This window comes from Hyaena hyaena, unplaced genomic scaffold (genome assembly GCF_003009895.1).
Source record: "Hyaena hyaena isolate Hyena2069 unplaced genomic scaffold, ASM300989v1 scaffold_228, whole genome shotgun sequence".
Classification (NCBI taxonomy): domain Eukaryota; kingdom Metazoa; phylum Chordata; class Mammalia; order Carnivora; family Hyaenidae; genus Hyaena; species Hyaena hyaena.
The window spans coordinates 2,024,714-2,043,265 of record NW_024080860.1 but is presented as its reverse complement, the minus strand read 5'-3'; the positions used below and the strand labels follow the sequence as shown (position 1 = coordinate 2,043,265).

At 52.6% G+C, this 18,552-nt stretch overlaps 1 protein-coding gene across 2 annotated transcripts in view; it reads left to right on the top strand.

Annotated features, from left to right (window-relative positions):
* Positions 1 to 598: 598 nt before the first annotated feature.
* COL26A1 (collagen type XXVI alpha 1 chain) overlaps positions 599 to 18,552 on the top strand; it is a 154,513-nt gene continuing 136,559 nt past the window's right edge. For both annotated transcript variants that reach the window (XM_039243456.1, XM_039243455.1), the window contains exon 1: positions 599 to 1,318. In XM_039243456.1, coding sequence (XP_039099387.1) covers positions 942 to 1,318 — 377 coding nt within the window. In that variant the 5' untranslated portion in view covers positions 599 to 941. The remainder of the gene's footprint in view (positions 1,319 to 18,552) is intronic.

The window sequence follows — 18,552 nt, the reverse complement described above, 5'->3', positions numbered from 1 at the left end:
ACAAGGGGACAAAAGCCACAGGAGTGGGCCTTCCCATCCACATCTCCAAAGGCATTTTCTTCTCTTCCCCTAAAAACAATTCCAGAATTCTCTTACAAAATGTACTGCAGCCCATTAAGCACTTCCATATTGGATGGCTTCTCTCCAGACTTACGGGGCATTTTACAGACTAGGAGCTCCCCACTGTTAAAGAGGCCAGGAGGCAGCCTCAGGGCCTCCTCAGCCCCTCGGATGCTTTGGGGGAGAATCAGAAAGACTCTCAATCTGGGGAGAAGGGGCACAGCCTAGATTTCAGGTCCCACCTGTTCCTTCCCTGAGGCACAGCGCTCTGGAGATCTTGCAGCTCAGAAAAGATCAACTTGGGGCCAGGTGGCTGGCCGGCTCAGCGTGTGATCTGGGACTCCCCTGCCCATCTGTAAAAGGTGGGACTGTAATTCGATCTCCCCTCCCCCGCAGCTACTTCCCAGATCTGATGCCTCGAGATTCCAAGGACAACTTCTCACCCAAAGTCCAGCGCTTTCCTCATTCCTGGCTACAGCTCACCTTGGAGAGAGTTGGGAAGGTGGAGGGTGGAGGTGACAAGAGAGAGGATTCTAGGGAAGGCTGGGTGTGCCAATACTTTGGTCCAAAGGGCCCTAGACCAGGAGCGTGCTATTTTTCTGGCTTAACTCTTTTGGGCCTCTGTTTCCACCTCTGAAAAATGGGAACGGTGCCACCGAATAGAGGGCAACGTTGTGGGGATTTCGCCCAGGTGAAATAGCCAGTCATGAAGTGGGTGCCCCACGGGCGTTTGTGGACCCGAAGAGGGCTTGATTGGGAAGGTTCTCGAGTGTGGGCGCGAGGACGCAGTGACGAGGTCTGGCCTTCCAGGCACGCGGCTCCCCCAGACCCCCAGTTCTGCAGCCGCTGCGGCCTCCTCGGCCCCGGACCGCCGAGGGTTAATGAAAAAGCCCCACGCCCCCTTTGACGGCGCAGAGCCCACCTCGCCGAATTTGAAAAGGCGGCCCCGGAGAGGCGTGGGCGCCCCCCAGAAACTCCCAACTCGTACCCGGGCTCTGCTCGCTCGCCGGCTCGCTCGCTCTGCTCCCGGCGGGGGCCGCGGGTTCGGTCCGGCCTGTCCTGCCGCCCGGGCTCCGGGTCCCCGCGGGCGGCCGCGCAAGATGAAGCTGGCTCTCCTCCTGCCCTGGGCGTGCTGCTGCCTCTGCGGGTCGGCGCTGGCCACCGGCTTCCTGTACCCCTTCCCGGCCGCAGCCCTGCAGCAGCACGGCTACCCCGAGCCGGGCGCCGGCTCCCCGGGCAGCGGCTACGGGAGCCGCCGGTGAGTAGCGCGGGGACGGCGGGGCCTGGGGACGGCCGGGGGCTGGGGGCTGCCGGGCGGAGGGCGCCGGGCGGTGGGGTGGGGGCATGGAGCGCTGGGCGGTGGGACTGGGGACTCGGGCGGGCCTGGGCTGGGGGCGCGGGGTCGGGATTGCGACGGTCTCTGGCCGCGCCCACATTCACTCTTCCTTTTTTTTCTCCCCCAACCTTCTCCCCTTCGGCCCCCGGCTCCGAGCGGAGGTGGCCCAAACCTGCGGGGGCTGGGGGAGGGCCGCGAGGAGGGGGCGACCGGGGCCCGTTGGGGCTGCGCGGCTCAGTCCCTGGATGTTTACCGGCTCACGTGGCTCCGCCGCGCTCACCTGCGCGGCCGCGGCTTTGTGCTGGGGAGCAGGTTCCCGGGTTGCCGGGGCCGAGCGTCCGGGTCTCCCGCCTCTCTTGCTTGCACCCAGGGATACCCGGGGTGGGGGGTGGGGGAACGATTCCGTCCCGTCCTGGAGGTCCCCCCAGGCGTCTGCTGCGCCCCTCCCTCCCCCAGCCACCTGGAAACGTGGAACCGGACTCGGATCGGATGGATCCGCTGTGGGGCCGGAGAAGGAGCGAGGTCACCGAGCCCGAGGTGCCGGGACGCCCCGGTGGCCTCCTCCTCTGCCGGCAGGTGGCGCCCTGGCCACCCCCGGGACGGTTAGGGCAGCGTCTGCTCACCGCGAGGTTGAATCCCCGCAGAAAACGCGTAAGCACGCAAGTAAAAGTTGCCAAACGCCTTCGTTTGCGCAGCTCGGTCGAATTCAGTATTTCTTGTCTCGTATTTACAGCCCACAGAGCTGTGATAGCCCTCGTACGTGCATTCGTACTTTCCTTGCCTTTCGATCCTAAAACCCTTCCACGGTACCGATTACAGTGTTGTCTTCCCTTCGAGTGAGGAAATTGAACCCCAGAGGCAACTCAGGACTGACCTTCTGTCTGCTTTCTCTGAATCCTGCCCTTTCTACCGCAGCACTCTGCTTATTGTTAAGGAGGAAGGCAAGAGACAGGTCCCAACGACTTCTCTTCATTGATATTTATTTACCAAAACCCCGGAGAGCTACCAAGATGAATCCTGGAAATGAATGTCTCATAGCCCCGGGGAAGCAGGGATGTTTTGTGCTGGTTAGGCTGTACGCTTAACGGCTGGGTAAGGCCAGACTCCAGACTCAGGAAAGAAAAAAAATAAAAAAAGAAAAGAAAAGAAAAAAAGTGCTTCTGGAAAACTTTGCATACAATTTTATTTCCTTCATTTTGTTTGGACTCCTTACCCTGGAGTTCTATTCGTATTTTCTCCAGACACCCACGGTAGTGTGGGCTCTGCACACTTCCATATGAGGATAGTCTGAAAAAAACAAGCTTTTCAAATTGTGGAGTGATCTGTACATGATGTCATTTATGAAAAAACATCCTGGTTTGGGGGGAGGTAAACGCCCAGAAAGAAAGCCAGTGGGCAAACATTTCCTGCAGTTACCTATAGGGAGAGTCCAGAGGAGTAAGGGCAGGGGTGTGAGGTAGGTGGACTTCCATTTTCTCCCTCGATTTCCTGGTGTCGTTTGCATCTTTCACGAGGACCATGTATATTCCTGTATTATTTTTGCAATTAAAAAGTGTGGGAAGGAAAAGAAAAAAAAAAAAAAAAGGGAAAGGCTCCCGCAGGGTGGAACACGCATGCTGGGAAGACGCAGACGTGAGGTCCCTGTAGGGAGTGAGTGGATGGGGACAGGAGGTTCTGGTGTTTGGTGGGGTGCAACTTGGGGACCGCCGCAGAAGCTTGGAAAGGACTGTTTTAGTGTAAATAAAAAGAGACCCAAACAACCGTGGTAATCTTCCAGAACTCTTTCTACCAGGATGGGAGCCGGGAGAAGGTATAATTGGGTTCAGGAAGGATCTGAATGAAGCTGTGGAAAATGGATTCCTCCATAGGATACTTGGAGGTGTGAAGGAGGCTTGGGGCAGGCTCCAGGTGCTAGCGGCCGATGCCCTGGAGCGCCACTGAGCTCTGCTAGGCAAAGTCCAGCGTGCGTAGGGAGGCAGGCCTGGGTTGGCCTGGTGTCACGTTCCTGCGTCTCATGAGCCATCAGTCACAGGTGGCCTGTATCTTTGGAATTCAAGAGCCCCAGAAGCAGAGGGCTTGGAGGCCACGTTTGGCGCGGTGCCCTTCGTAGCCCTGGCCTCTGCCTTGGCTCCATAAGTGTGTTTACAGTGGCTTGGTCACAGTCTACAGGCCAAGGGACAGAGCTGTTTCTGACAAATGGTCTTCCTTTATTTCACAGTATTGCTCCTGTTGGCATCTGATTTTTGCATGCAGTTTGTGTTCTCCTTCTTGGGCGTGTGTGCATGCACACCATGGGCATGTGTCTGTGCCCATTCTTCTGGGCCCAGGCCTGCCTGGGTCTGACGTGTGTTGGGGGCATCTTGCCTAACCTGGGATGCTCCGCTCTGGTCAGCTCTGCCAGAAGCCCAGGGTGGACCCTTCTCTGGAAGCAATTTTGGTAAAACGAAGAGGACTTCCTCAGAGGGCTGTTCCCCGAAGAATCTATCAACCCTGCGAATGGGCTGCTAATTTGCCAGTTATAGAGCTGTTCAGGTGCCAAATAAAAGCTGAAGGGAAGTGTGGTATTAGTGGACATGCAGGGCTGCACTAAGAACTGAGCCTCAGTGTGCCTGGATGGCTCAGTGGGTTAAGCATCCGTCTTTGGCTCAGGTCCTGATCTCCCAGCCCATGAGTTCTAGCCCTGCATCGGGCTCTCTGCTCTCAATGCAGAGCCTGCTTTGGATCCTCTGTCCTCCTCTCGCTCTGTCTCTCCCCTACCAAATAAAAAAACGTTACAAATAGAACTTGAGGCATCTGGGTGGCTCAGTTGGTTAAGTGTCCAACTCTAGATTTCAGCTCAGGTCACGATCTTGTGGTTCGTGAGTTTGAGCCCCGCATTGGGCTCTGTGCTGGCAAGTTCAGAGCCTGCTTTGGATTCTTTCTCTTTGTCTTTCCCTGGCTCATACTCTCTCTCTCTCTCAAAATAAACTTAAAAAAAAAAAAACCTTAAAAAAACTTAACAGTAAAAGAACTGAGCCCCCAATGCCCCCCTCAGTTTTCCCATTCTATGCTAGTAAGTATAATACATTTGTGAAACTCTTTAAAGTATGCAGATTTCACTCACTCCCCCTCCTCTTTTCCTCTTTCCCTCCCTCCCGCCTCTGCCACAGATGTTTACTGGGGGGTCTTGTCTGTTGTCCCCTCCTCCCCTCTGTATCTGATCCTAAAGGGGCCAGAGCAGCTGTGAGTGATCAGGGCACAAGGATGAGACCAGAGAAGGGGCCCCACGGCTTCTCTGTGTGGTGTGTTTAGCGCAGGGAGAACTTTTAATTTGAGTAAAAGATAGAAAGCTTTAATATTAATTTTTGGTGTGGCTGTGTTCTTCTGACTAGGAGAAACCAGAGGAGATGTGGGACCTGCCCAGATTTCAGTGGGGGAAGGACTGAATATGTCCAGAGAGGGGGGTCGTGGGGCAGGCGACAAAAGGCAAAGCTGTTTTTTGCTTCTCCCCTGAAGAACTCTCTTTTCCACTCTCAGGGCCCAAGGCATGAGAACCAATGGAGCCCACACACTATAAGGCCAAATGTCTATGTGCTATGACTCAGGCTAACGGATGGTTAAATAAGTGGGTTCTGTCCTCCAGCCTTGATGAGTGTACCTTCTCAATCAGCTGGAAAGCCAGGTCAGTGAGGAATTCATAGATTCTGTAGCATTTTGTTCCGGAAAACAGGGCAAGGGGCTTTATGCACAGGCTTGTGGGTCCCTCAAGATGCATGTCCAAGTTCACTCCACACCCCGCGGCCTAGAAGGGGGCATGCTGGCTACGGGGTCTGCCTCAGAAGGTGGCCTGGATGGGCACACCCTCTTGGTCCCAACAGCCTTGTCATCTGGCAGGAGGGGCCCGGGCAGAGGAGGCCAGAGCAGGGTCCGGTCAAGTGCAAGGCCCAGGGCTGGGCCAGGTCTAGGGGCCCACCGCTCCTCCCCTCCTCAGCACGGTGGAGGCTTCAGGCTCGGCCCGTAGTTCACAATATGGACTAGCCGGTGTTACCGACCATCCCCGAACTGTTTTCCTGGTCTTCGCGATGAGGGCAGTACAGAGGCCAGGACACAGGGCCTGTAGCGTGCGGGTGCCCTTGTGCCAGGCCACACCTTTGTTGAATCGGATACCAGCTGATGGCCTGTTCCATCCTCATGGCTTTTCCTGCGTGAACATCTTCCCACACCCCCTGAGGCCACCCACTGCCCTCGCCTCCCCTGTTCCGTCATAATTCTGGGCATCTGGATGTCCAGGTGTGACTCACCAACACGCCATGGTACTCTAAGCCTCTCCCGCCCCTCCCCTCCACCTCAGCCGCCATCCTTGGCCTGGCGGGCTCTTAATTCCTCGCAGGACTGTCACACCTCAGTGTCTCGGTATCATAAATTCTGGACCCAGGCTCTTCCATCCCACCCCTCACTCGCGCGGCTGACTCCTCCTTTGCTCACTCTGTCTTCTCTTAGCCTTGCCAACCGTCTGGTCCTGGTGGCCTTCCTACCTTCAACTTCCTGTCCCCTTGACCTTCCCTCCCAGCTTCCTAGAAAGGCATGCCCCTCCCCGCCCAGAGGACCCTCCTTCCAACCTTCTTCTGGAGGGTCATGAGGGCCGTCTATCTGCTTTAACGAGGTTATTGCATATGGGTAGTGGTGAAGGGGTCTGGCATCCTGTCCCTCTGTCCAGGAACCCGGCTGTGTGTGGCCAACCCTTTGGTGGTGGGGCTGTGTAGCGTGGTCTATGACCAACCTAGCCACTGTCCCTCGGGGCCCGTTTTCGTTCTACAAGGATGTCTTCCTCTTCTGCACCGCCGCCCGATGGACCTTTCTCTCGCCCTCCTCTGGTCAGAGCCCTTTGGTCGCCCACCATCTCGTGCCTCAGCCTGGCAGACAGATTTCAGTTGTTAGGCCAACTCTTAGTGACTGGTAGCAGCCGCCCAGACCGGTGGGTTGAGAAGGATTCTGAGGTGCAGTCTGGACTCTGTGAAGACGACGGTGACAACTGGGTGACGTCACTGTGGCTGTGGGGCAGGTAAGTGGAGGCAGGTGTGATGTATTTGCAGCCTTGGGCCTTATTGTAAAACCCGCCGTTTCCGGTGTCACATTTACAGGCTGCCTTCAAAAAAAGTTTTTTTAAGTTTATTTATTTATTTATTTAAAAATTTTTTTTTAAAATGTTTTATTTATTTCTAGGAGAGAGAGAGAGACAGCGTGAGCAGGGTAGGGTCAGAGATAGAGGGAGTCACAGACTCTGAAACAGGCTCCAAGCTCTGAGCTGACAGTCAGCACAGAGCCCGACGTGGTGCTCGAACCCACAAACCGCGAGATCATGACCCAAGCGAAAGTTGGACGCTTAACCGACTAAGCCACCCAGGCGCCCTTAAGTTTATTTATTTATTTTGAGAGAGAGAGAGAAAAAGAACGAATAGGAGAGGGGCAGAGAGAGAGGGAGAGAGAGAATCCCACGCAGGCTCTGCGCTGTCAGCACAGAGCCCGATGTGGGGCTCGAACTCATGAACTGTGAGGTCATGACCTGAGCCGGAACCAAGAGGGAGACGCTTAACTGAATGGGCCCCCCAGGCGCCCCTAAAGTCTGCTTTTTAAAAGGCTGTCTTTTGTCCTCACACCAGCTATGTTGTATTACTTATTTCTGTTTCTTTGGACCTGCTGTTTGATTTGATTGCAATGTCCTCCCATGAGCACCTAGAACATTCTGCTTACCTCTGTCTCAAGGTTTCTCAACCTTGGTGTCCCTGACACTGTGGACTGGATGATCCGTTGTTGGGCAGCCACCCTGCAGATGGTCAGCAACATCCCTGGCCCTCTCCCCACAAATACCCTTGCCCCCAACTCTAACAACCAAACCACGTCTCCGGACCCTGCCAGATGCCCCTGAGGGGACAAAACCACACCCAGCTGGAACCACTGTTCTCTGAACTTGAACGCTTTGATTTGGGGAGCATTAAAAAATAGGGTATTTAGGGGCGCCTGGGGGGCTCAGTCAGTTGAGCGTCCGACTCTTGATTTCGGCTCAGGCTGTGATTGGAGGGTCGTGGGATCAAACCTGGTGCTGGACTCTGTGCTGAGCGTGGAACCTGCTTAAGATTCTCTCTCTCTCCCTCTGCCCCCTCCCCTACTCTCTCTCTTTCTCTTTCTCTAAAAAATTAAAAAAAAAAAACATATAAAATAAAAATATGGCATCTAAATTTTTTTTCTGTGGAAGTTGTCAAACCCATACACAAATAGACAGCAAACTAAGCCCCGCCCCGCCCCCATATCCTCACTGGGCTTTGTTTAATTGTATTTTGCCACGCTTATCCTATCCCTTCTTCTCGCCCAACACACACACATTCTGTTTCTGTGTGTGCAGCATTTTACAGTTTTTTTTTTTTTTTTTTTAAGTAGGCTTCATGCCTAACGTGTGGCTTGAACTTACGACCCCGAGATCAAGAATTGCATGTTTTACCAACTGAGCCAGTCAGGTGCCCCCGCGCGGAGCATTTTAAAGCAAATCCAAGACTCGTGTTCATTTTCCTTGTAATATTCAGTATACACTGCCACGCGAACGTCTAACAGACTTCCGGTCATTTCTTGTTTGTATTATTGTTCCTTATTACTTCTGATTGGATCGGAAATCCGGTCCTCATTCAGCTCTTCTCCAATTGGCCAAAAAGTGTTTCTTTATTGTTAGCTTGTTCACCTCTGGATCTACGTGTTGTCTACTTTGGTTCCTGTGCGTTTTTAGTCTCTCACCATAGGAGAGTCCTCTCTCCTTTGCAAGGATGCTTCTTCCCTCTCAAGCCATGGACGTGTAAGAAGGCCAGTTGTCCTGTAGACTGCCCATGTTCCAGATGTGGCTGCTTGCTTCCAAGTGGTGTAATTGATTTGGCCCTTTACCGCCTGTATTTGCTCTATATTAGAGATGAGATGTAAAGGTTTGATTAGACTTAGGATCTCTTTTTTGGGGGAGGGCATGAGTGCTTCATAGTTGGTCCGGTATATCATATCATATCATATCATATCATATCATATCATATCATATCACATCAATCAGGAGGTGTTACAAAGTGAATATCTTTGTCCCCTCAAAACTCCCATGTTGAAGCCCTATCCTCAATGTGATGGCATTTGGAGGTGGACCTTCTGGAAGTAATTAGGTTTAGATAAAGTCATGAGGTTGGGGCCTGCATGATGGCACTCCTGTCCTTATTAGAAAGGGAAGAGAGGGGCACCTGGGTGGCTCAGTTGGTTGAGCATCCGACTTCGGCTCAGGTCATGATCTCGTGGTTTGTGGGTTCGAGCCCGGCGTTGGGCTCTGTGCTGACAGCTCAGAGCCTGGAGCCTGCTTCGGATTCTGTGTCTCCCTCTCTCTCATGCTCCACTGCTCACACCCTACTTCTCACTTTCTCTGAAATAAACATTAAAAAACTTAAAAAAAAAAAAAAGAAAGAAAGAAAGGGAAGAGAGACCAGAGCGCACACGCACACACGCACATACACTCTGCCACGTTGAAGACACAGCAAGCAGGTGGCCTTCCTGCAAGCCTGGACTAGGGCTCTCAACAGGAACTGAATCTACCGGCACTTTCATTTTGGACTTCCCAGCCTCCATATCTGTGAGAAATAAATATTTAAGCCACCCAGTCTATGATGTATTTTGTGATGATGCCCCAGGCTAATACGGGAGGACATGACATTTTTTTCCCCTGGAAATCTGGGTGTTTAACATTCACCAAAATACCACTGACTATAGTTTTCTTCTTCTCTTCTCTCTGCAATTTATGTATTGAAGAAACTAGGTTGAGGTTTTCTTGTTTAGGATTTTTTGAGCGGGGGGAGTGAGAGAGGGAGACTGTGTGTACACGTGTGAGCAAGTTCATGTGTGTGAGGGTGGGGCAGAGGGAGAGAGAGAATCTCAAGCAGGCTCCAACACCCAGCATGGAGCCCAGTATGGGGCTCGACCCCATGACCCTGGGATTATGACCTGAGCCAAAATCCAGAGTCGGATGCTTAACAGACTGAGCCACCCAGGTGCCCCTCCTTGTTCAGGATTTTGTTGCTTATATCCTTGTGGTGCCTGTTAGCATGTCCCTCTGTCTTCAGTATGTCCAGAATATTGGAAATTAAATAGAGCTTGAGTAGAGTTTGGTTCCGTCTCCTTCTCTTCCTTATTATTATTATTTTGGCAAAATCACCTCTTTGGTTGTGGAGCATTCTTCCGTCAGCAATTGTATTTGGGATCACACAACGTCTGGTTGTTTCTTTTTCTCTTGTGATGTTAGCAGGTTTTGATAACCATTGTCTTCATTGCTGTTTCATTAAGGGCTGCACAATTGTCCTATTTTATTGTATTTTATTATTTTTATTTTGAGAGAGAGTGTGTGCACGCGAGTGGAGGAGGTGCAGAGAGAGCAAGGGGGGGACAGAGGATCTAAAGCAGGCTCTGCACTGAGAGTGGAGAGCTTGATGTGGGGCTCGAACTCACGAACTGTGAGATCAGGACCTGAGCCAAAGTCAGACGCTTAACTGACTGAACCACGCAGGCGGCCCCTACCCCCCCAAATGTATCTTATTTTAATGCTGACGTTGCATTTTCATTTAATTACTGGAATACTTGTATGATTTCCCCTGCTCTACTGTTTGTAGAGAGCCATATTTTGAATTGTTCTTTTTTGTAATTTTTTTTTAATGTTTATTTATTTTTGAGAGAGAAAGACAGAGCGTGAGTCAGGGAGGGCCAGAGGGAGAGGGAGACACAGAATCTGATGCAGGGCTCGAACTCACAAACTGTGAGATCATGACCTGAGCCAGAGTTGGGTGCTTAACCAACTGAGCCACCCAGGCGCCCCTTGAATTGTTTTTTAAAAAATATTTATTTGGAGAGAGAGAGAGAGAGAGAAAACACGAGTGGGGGAGGGGCAGAGAGAGGGAGACACAGAATCCAGTGCAGGCTTTAGGTTCCAAGCTGTCAGCCCAGAGCCCGATGTGGGGTTCGAACTCACAAACCACGAGATCATGACCTGAGCCAAAGTCGGACGTTCAATTGACTGAGCCACCCAGGCGCCCCCTTTGGGGAACATTTTGAAGAGCCAGTTTAGTGATGCTGGGACAGAGTGGCCTGGTGGGGATGAGAGGAGACTTCCCCGGCCTGTACCACCTGCCAGCCCGGCCCACCCCTCCCCTTTGCCGGATGCAGCTGGAAGCCTTCACACCATGTGTCTAAATATTTAAAAGTCATAAATCAAGCTTACAGACTGTTAAATAAAATCTATTGTGTTATCGACCTTGTCAAACCTACCCTCCCAATGACCTGAGGGTGGGGGTGAGGCTCATACTTAGAACTCTTAGCCTCCTTGAGTTTTATGCTGGAATTGAGTGGTTCCGGGAGATCCACCCTTCTCTTCTCGGTCCGCCCAACACTTTGCCCCTGGTGGGGCCTCACACTCACATTGTGGGCACTTGAGTCTAGCCCAGGACCTCTCACCCTGCCCTACCAACCGCCCCTTGGCTGTACCTCATGCCCGAGTGTGTCCAGCTGTGGGGGAGGGGATCTCAGGCCCCGGGAACCTGCCCTGGGTCTACGAGGGTGGCTGTGGATGGGGATGATGTCCCCTCTGCCCCACAGCCTCCTTGCCCTGTGGGGAGAGGTGTGGCCGGAGGGAGGCCAGATGCAGGCCCTGGGAAGCACAGTGCCCAGGGCGGGGTTCTGGTTGTTTAGGTTTAAGACTGGTCTGTGTAAACATGGCCTCCGGCGAGATAGAGAGTGAGTTTCCACATGTACATCCTCAGTCCTCGAACATTAGATGGCCTTTCCCCACATGTCCCCATTCTAGAAGTCTCCATCACAATGACAGAGTTGAGCTGTGTCCAAATGTTCCCTTCTAGTATCTCCCCCATGATTAGATTGTAGGCGCCAAGGGGGGGGGGGGTGGGGGGGGCGAGGATAAAAGGCTAGGCCGTCCAGACCTATCCAGGATTCGGGGAAACTGGAGCCTGGAGATCTGGATTTCAGTGGCCTCCCCGGGTGGTTTCTCACGCAGCCAGGTTTAGGAAGCCCCGCAAGGAGGACAGAGTCTTTTGAGATTCTTTCATCACAACCGATAATAAGAAATAGCCTTCCTAGCACCCTTGCTTATGCATGCGCATGCGCTCACGCACCCATCCATCTGAAACAAGTTTCGCCAAACAATGCTTACCCTTACCATATGTGAGACTCTTTTTTACTCTATTCTATCGAGTTCATTAAAAAAAAAAAGTGCTTGCCAAGACTCCAAAAATTGATTCCACATCCCCTCTGCATTCAGACCTGCCTGGGAGACCCCATGCCCTGGGGGAATGTGGGAGTCTCTTTGCTTCTCCCCCCCCCCCCCCGCTGTTTCCTGACCCTCCCGCCTCTGACTCTGAGGTCCCTTTCTTGTTTCAGCCTTGGTGTGTCCCCTCTTTACCCCAAATGCCTCTCCCAGACCTGACTCCATTCTATTACAGGGCAGCCACAAAGGCCCTTCCTTCAGGAAGCTTTCCCCGGACTGACCTCTGTGCTCTGCGGGCCTGCGGGCAACTCTCTGTGCCTCTTGATCTGTGAGTGTGTGTGGTTTTCACCCTGAGCACTCACTTCCCACTTCCCTTCCCGGTAGATGGAGTCATTCCTCTACTTGTTGCCTTCCTAGCGTGGCCCTGACGGGCCCACCCTGAACCTGGGTGTGCAAGCTGGCCCTGCCTGCCACCCACCCAGTGAGCTTATGACCTTCACTGGGTCCAGGAGGTGGGCTGGAGCTGGGGACTGAACTGTGAGGGCAGGGACGCACTGCTCCGGGGTCCTGTGCTCTGGGGAGTGAAGGATTTCATCTGGGTGGCCTTGAATCTGTGACTGGATCACAGCTACCCTGGTGCCTTGTTTGCAAGAAGTTGCTGTTTTGCATGCTTGGTGCTGGCGGCTGCGGGGCAATTGGTGATCAGCTGGGCCCCTGCCCTTGATGAGCTCAGACCCTGGAACGAGGGTGGAATTTGCTGCCCTGTGGATGTGTGCTAAGCCGGGCGGGCAGGCGAGGGACATATGAGCGATTACTTGTCTAGGGGAGTTTTGGCATCTTTGTGCCTCAGTTTTGTCCTCTGTAAAGTGGGGATGATTATGGCGTTTACTTCATAAGGTTATTCCCTGGCTTAAATGAGTTAATAAAGTGTTTAGAAAAACATGTTAGTAAACACTCTGGGCTGGTGACGGGGCAGCGTTGGACTCTGTACTTTAGGAAACACTGCCCTGGTGGATTGAGGCTTGTTGAGGATTTCCCGGACAGTCACTTTCGAAGTGACTCTTTTTTTTTTTTTTTTCTTTTTAAGTTTATTTATTTTGAGAGAGAGAGCGACGTGGTAGGGGCAGAGGGAGAGAGGGAGAGAGAGAATCCCAAGCAGGCTCTGCATCGGCAGCACAGAGCCCGACGCGGGGCTTGAACTCATGAACCATGAGACTGTGACCTGGGTGGAAACCAAGAGTTGGACTCTTAACCGACCGAGCTACCCGGGCGCCCCTAAGTGGGTCTTGTAGGATGAACAGGAGTGTTCTGGGCAGTGACAGAGGAGGGCATTTGGGGTGGACGAATGAGCCGTGTGAGGGCTGGGAGGCAGGACGATGGTTATACGTGGTGAGGGCAAGGGCAGGTGAGTTCAGGATGGCTGGACTGAGGGCTTCAGGCAGGCGCTGAGCAGGCCGGGCCTTTGGAGCAAAGCCTCCTTCCTGCCACCCTAAGGAGCTTGCGGTTTATGTCTAAACATGGTCACGGTGGATCTTGCGCTAGCTTTGCCAGTGGGAGGGGAGCCGGCTCACAGACTGTGTCGGCGGCTCCTGGCCGCTTGGTGGACGGCTGACGGGTGGGGGCAGGTTGACAACCAAGGCTCCCGGCCCTGCCCCGTGCCTGGTGGAGGCCGCGAGCTGGCTGTTTTGCTCCTCGGAACATTGCGAAGACCACAGTCTTTTCTCAGGTTTGAAAAGGCAGCAAAGCTTGCTGTTCATGCACCTTGTGTTTTAATAAACTACTTGTATTTTTTTGCCACGGGGTTTTCGTGGCATGGATCCCCGGGCTCGTATGAGTCGGGATTCAGTGGCTGCCTGCTGAGTCAATGAGAGAACAAAGGCCTTGACCTCTCTCCTCTGGGAAACCGAGGCCGTGGCCTCAGCCCTGGTGCAGGTCTGTTGTGCTGAGGGGTCCAGAAAGGAGATCTGCCTTTGTCCCCAGAGCAGCTCAGCTCTGGAAGCCTTGTTTACATTTTTTTTTTAATGTTTATTTATTTTTGAGAGAGAGAGGAGAGAGAGACAGAGCACAAGCAGGGGAGGGTCAGAGAGAGGAGACACAGAATCCGAAACAGGCTCCAGGCTCTGAGCTGTCAGCACAGAGCCCGACGCGGGGCTCGAACCCACGAACCGTGAGATCATGACCTGAGCTGAAGTCGGACGCTTAACCGACTGAGCCACCTAGGCGCCCCTCTGTGGCTCCTTTAAATGTGGCTTCCAGGGGCACCTGCAAAACAGCCTGGAGCCTGTTTCAGATTTTGTGTCTCCTTCTCTCTCTGACCCTCCCCTGTTCACGCTGTCTCTCTCTCTCTGAAATAAATAAAAAACATTAAAAAAAAAAATAAAGGATCCACAGAGTCTACCTGCTTGAGAGGGTCCCACTTTTTCCTTTGAAGTAGAAACGGCTGCAGAAGGGGGACTTTTGCTGAAAATCACATGGGAATGGCCTCGATGTAAGTATCTGGTGAAGCTTTTCCCCGAGGCCCCAGGGTTTTCTCAATCTCCTCTCCGTTCATCTCAGTCTCCCTACCCCCAGCTTGTCTGTTATTTTAAAATCCATTCCCAGAGAAACAATTCCTGTGGCAATCAGAACACGACTCCAGGCTTCTCTTGGCTTGAACCTGCCCGACACTTCATTGCCGCTCCGCGAGTGTATGAGCTGGACCCTGACCAGCTCCGCCTGGGGCAGGGAATAGAGGAACAATAACCAAGTTAGAGGATTTTCGGGAATCCTGCAGCCGATCCTAAGGAAGTAGACACAAGGCACACTGTTCTCCCTGAGGACTCCCCAGGGTCCCCGGCCTCTCCTGCCCCGTCTTCCTTATTCTTGCCTCCCAGAACCAGGATGTGGATGGATGTTTCTTTGGGGGCCTGTACAAGACCACCTCGAAAGGAGCTGGACCCAGTCCAGGTGAATTCTGTAACGCTCGGAGTGGGGTGGGGGTGTAGAGAGGCGGGACCCCACCGCCTCTGCCTCTCCATCAGCCTCACCCCTCGGGTGCCTTCCAGAGCGCTCCGTGGAAGGCTGACCTTTGCTGCCTCCCTGGTGCCCATAGTGACATTTCCGGAGCTCATTCTGCCTGGTGTTAATGGGAGTCACAAGAAACAGTTCGGGAAGTGCTTGCGAACCAAGCCCGAGAGTTTCCCTAATAAAGAAAGAGGGTGTGAATCCGGGCTCTGGGTGGCCTCGCTCCTCATCTGTAAAAGGGGGCTGATCTTCCTCTTTATTTCATCCATCGTTCTGGGGCTTACGCGATCTAATGTTAATAAAGCGCTTATGACAATACCTGGTAAAGCCTCTTCGCGACCTCATGTGGTGATAAAGGCAAGGGTGCCAGTGTGCCTTGCAAAGCTTGGGAAGTGGGGTTTCACAGACATCGAGGCCACTGACTCCTTTTCTGGGGAGTGTTTTATTTGGATGGCGTTCCAGACGACACACTCTGGGAAGCACTGGCCTAGTGGGTCAAGGTTAATGCCACAGCAGTGTGCAGTGCCCTTTGCCCTTTGGGAGCTGGTCTTCAGCAATATCACCAGGGGCATTTCGGACCTCAGCCTGCAGTGGCCCTCCCTGGTGCCGCTAGGGAGTTGGGGGGTGGGGGTAATACAGGAGCCATTTCCTAAATCCCTGAGGACCCTGGTCAGGGTTTTAAGGCCTTGAGTGAGGGGTGGGGGCCGGTCCATGAAACAGCTAAACCCCAGCCACTTGGGGGGAGGTGAGCACACAGGGCATGATGGGGGAGCATGTTGGGGGGTCTTGGGGCCTTGAGATGCCCATGGGAGGTCAGAGGGCCCAGGGAGTCTGATAAGTTTCCTGTCCCAGATAGTGAGACCCCATGTGGCCCCCGTAGTGGGGAACAGGGCTTCTGGAGGTCTGTCATGATTGGTGGGGGACACACAGCCAAGACGGCACTTCCTTTTATTGACTAGGTGCTTCCAGAGTAACATGAAACTAATAGGATTGGGTGAGATCAAATGAGGAAGCGTGTTTGTTAAAGATGCAGACTAGTTATTACTCAGCGTGGTCCTGCCTCCCCCCTGGACGAGGGCCCCACCGGACCACATCGACCACTCTGAGCGAGACTGGGGGTTCGCCAGCGCTTACAGGAAGATGGGTGTTTGCTCTGTGTGCGTGTGTGTATATGTGTGTGTGTGTTACTTGTACCCATGACCAGCTGCAGCTTGCAGCCCAAACATTTTATGTTTCTGTTTGCAAGTATCTGGTCTCCTGCCACCTTCCTTGTTATGGAAGGTCAGGAACTGTGTGGCATTTGCCTAGAAGCCCTCCCCACCCCCACCGCCCCCCAGTTCCTGCCACTCGGGGGCCCAGCAGCGGGTCTGCCCAGCTTGGAGCCACCGTGAAAGGCTTCGACTTCCATCACTCCCCAGGGAGCAGGCTCTGGAGCCCGGCCCGTGCAGGCTAGCTGCTGACCTTGCCTGCCCTGAGGGGGCCTAGGAGACGCCAGGGCCCGCGGGCCCCCGGCTCACTCGGGAAGCCTGTGCGCAGAAAGTGACAGTCTCCTTCTGGTTTGGCTCCGGCTGTCTGCGCCTAGGCCCGATGCCTCTGGCATCTGACATTTTTGTCATTCCTGCCACCCTGGAAGGGCTTATTTGGGGAATCAGCACTTTTCCTCTTCCTGCGCCTGCCTCTGTGATTGACTCGGCCACACGGGCTGCGGGGGCACCCGCCACGGTCGCAGCGATGGGACGCCGGGCCTCCATGGGGTTTTCCGGCTGCTTTCTCTCTTGTGTCCCATGGCTGACGGTGATCGTAAGCTCAGACCCTGAATCTCTTCATTCCAGAGTTCGGAACCCCTAGGCCGGGTCTCTGGAGCTTCCTAGAGACACAGTTGAGCTCACAGGAGAGACCCCTTAACCTGCCCCTTGTCTCTCGGAGTCCTCTGCGCCCCCCGCCAGCTGCCTTTAACCCCAGACTGCTTCCTGCTTTCAGCACCTCTTGGCCTAACTAACAACTGCTCAAAGCTCGGAGCTCCGCTTAAACCTCATATCTACTTCAGGGAACCTTTTACTGTCCCCCGAAGCAAGGCCAGGCCTTTTGGTTAAATGCCCTTAGAGCTAGCCCTTATACCTAGGAGCTCATGATAACTCGAAGACAATTGATTAATTTGTGGATCTAATTAATTGATAATTAGTTAACAGTTGTCTACATGGAGACCGACTTTTCAGAGGGCAGGGGACGCATCTGTCTAGTTTGGGGCCATGTCCTTAGGTTCCTGCCGGGCCCCTGGGTTACAGAGCGCACCCCGAGAAAGGACTAACTGCTTTGCAAGCTGTATTACCTGTTGTTGCTGCCATAGCAAATGACCACAAATATCGTGGCTTAAAACAACACAGATTTATTACCTTATAGTTTTCGAGTCAGAAGTCCGAAATGGAGCTCACTGGTCTGAAAAGGCTTCGAAGGACCGGTCCTTCTGGGGGGGGTGGGGTCCAGGGGGGAGAATCCGTTTTCTTGTTTTCTCCAGCTTCTAGGGGTTACCTGTGTTACTGCCTTGAGACCCTTAATTTAATCGCACCTGTCAAGTCCCTTTAACCATGTAAGATAACATATTCACAGGGCTTAGATGAGGCCCATTATTTTGCCCACTACACAAACAGAAATGAAAAAGGGAAGGCACATCAGACATTTGGGTCCCTGGAGAGTAGGGTTAATCTTGGATTTCAAACAGCGTTAATACTGAAAGTGGCTCAGAGCATCAAAAGCCTGTTAAGACTCGGCCTTGCATGAAGAGTCATGATAAGGGCATGGCCCTCCCTCCCAAGATTTTACGTGGGCTGTGAGTTCGGGATTTAATTTTGGATTTTCCTCCAGACCTCCCCTTATGCTTCTGTTGAATAATCCACCCTTTCTTAACCATTCAAAACACTGCTTTATCATATACTGAATTTCTCTGTATACACAGCCCTTTTCCTGAACTCTTAATCTGATCTGGTGCCCAAACCACACCATTTTATTTATTTATTTATTTTTAAAAAATTTTTTTTAATGTTTTATTTATTTCTAGGAGAGAGAGAGACAGCGTGAGCAGGGGAGGGTCAGAGAGAGAGGGAGTCACAGACTGAAACAGGCTCCAGGCTCTGAGCTGGCAGTCAGCACAGAGCCTGACGCGGGGCCCGAACCCACGAACCGCGAGATCATGACCTAAGCGAAAGTCGGACGCTTAACCGACTAAGCCACCCAGGCGCCCCCCAAACCACACCATTTTAATCACTGTATCTTTATTGGATGTCTTGTTAGCTGATAGAGCGCTTCTCCCTACGCTGTTTCTCTTTATCAAAATATTCTCTGCTCTTCTTGTGCATATTTTCTCCCTCTGGGGTGAATTTTACTGTCTTTTCTAGTTCTGTACGACGTGCTGTTGGGATTTTGATCGAGGCTGTGATGACTTTGATAGATTTGTAGAATTCAATGTTTATGATGTTGCGTGCTTTTTCAGGAACGAAGAATACTGCTGCATTTATCCTAGTTCTTGTTATATTTATTCTTCGGTGGCTTCTAGCTTTCGCCGTGATCATGAATGAGTTCTTTTTTGTTCCTTGACGTTTATAAATGTTTATGTCTGGCAAGTAGGAAAGCTGTTGATTTGGGGCACGTTGGTTTTATATCCAGTTACCTTCATGCATTAAAAACCCATATATATTTTAATGGTTTTTCAGGTGGTTCTCTGAGGTTTTGAGGTAGAGTGTCCTAGGGTCTCCCAGTGTGTTTGTCCTTCCGCACAAATGTCCCAGGTAGATAGATGGTGTTCCCGCAAAACCTCAGGGGGCCCGAAGCACCCGTAAGGGAGGGAAGGCAGTATTTAAGACAGGCTTGACTTGCGTATAGATTGATGCAGGCTGCATTT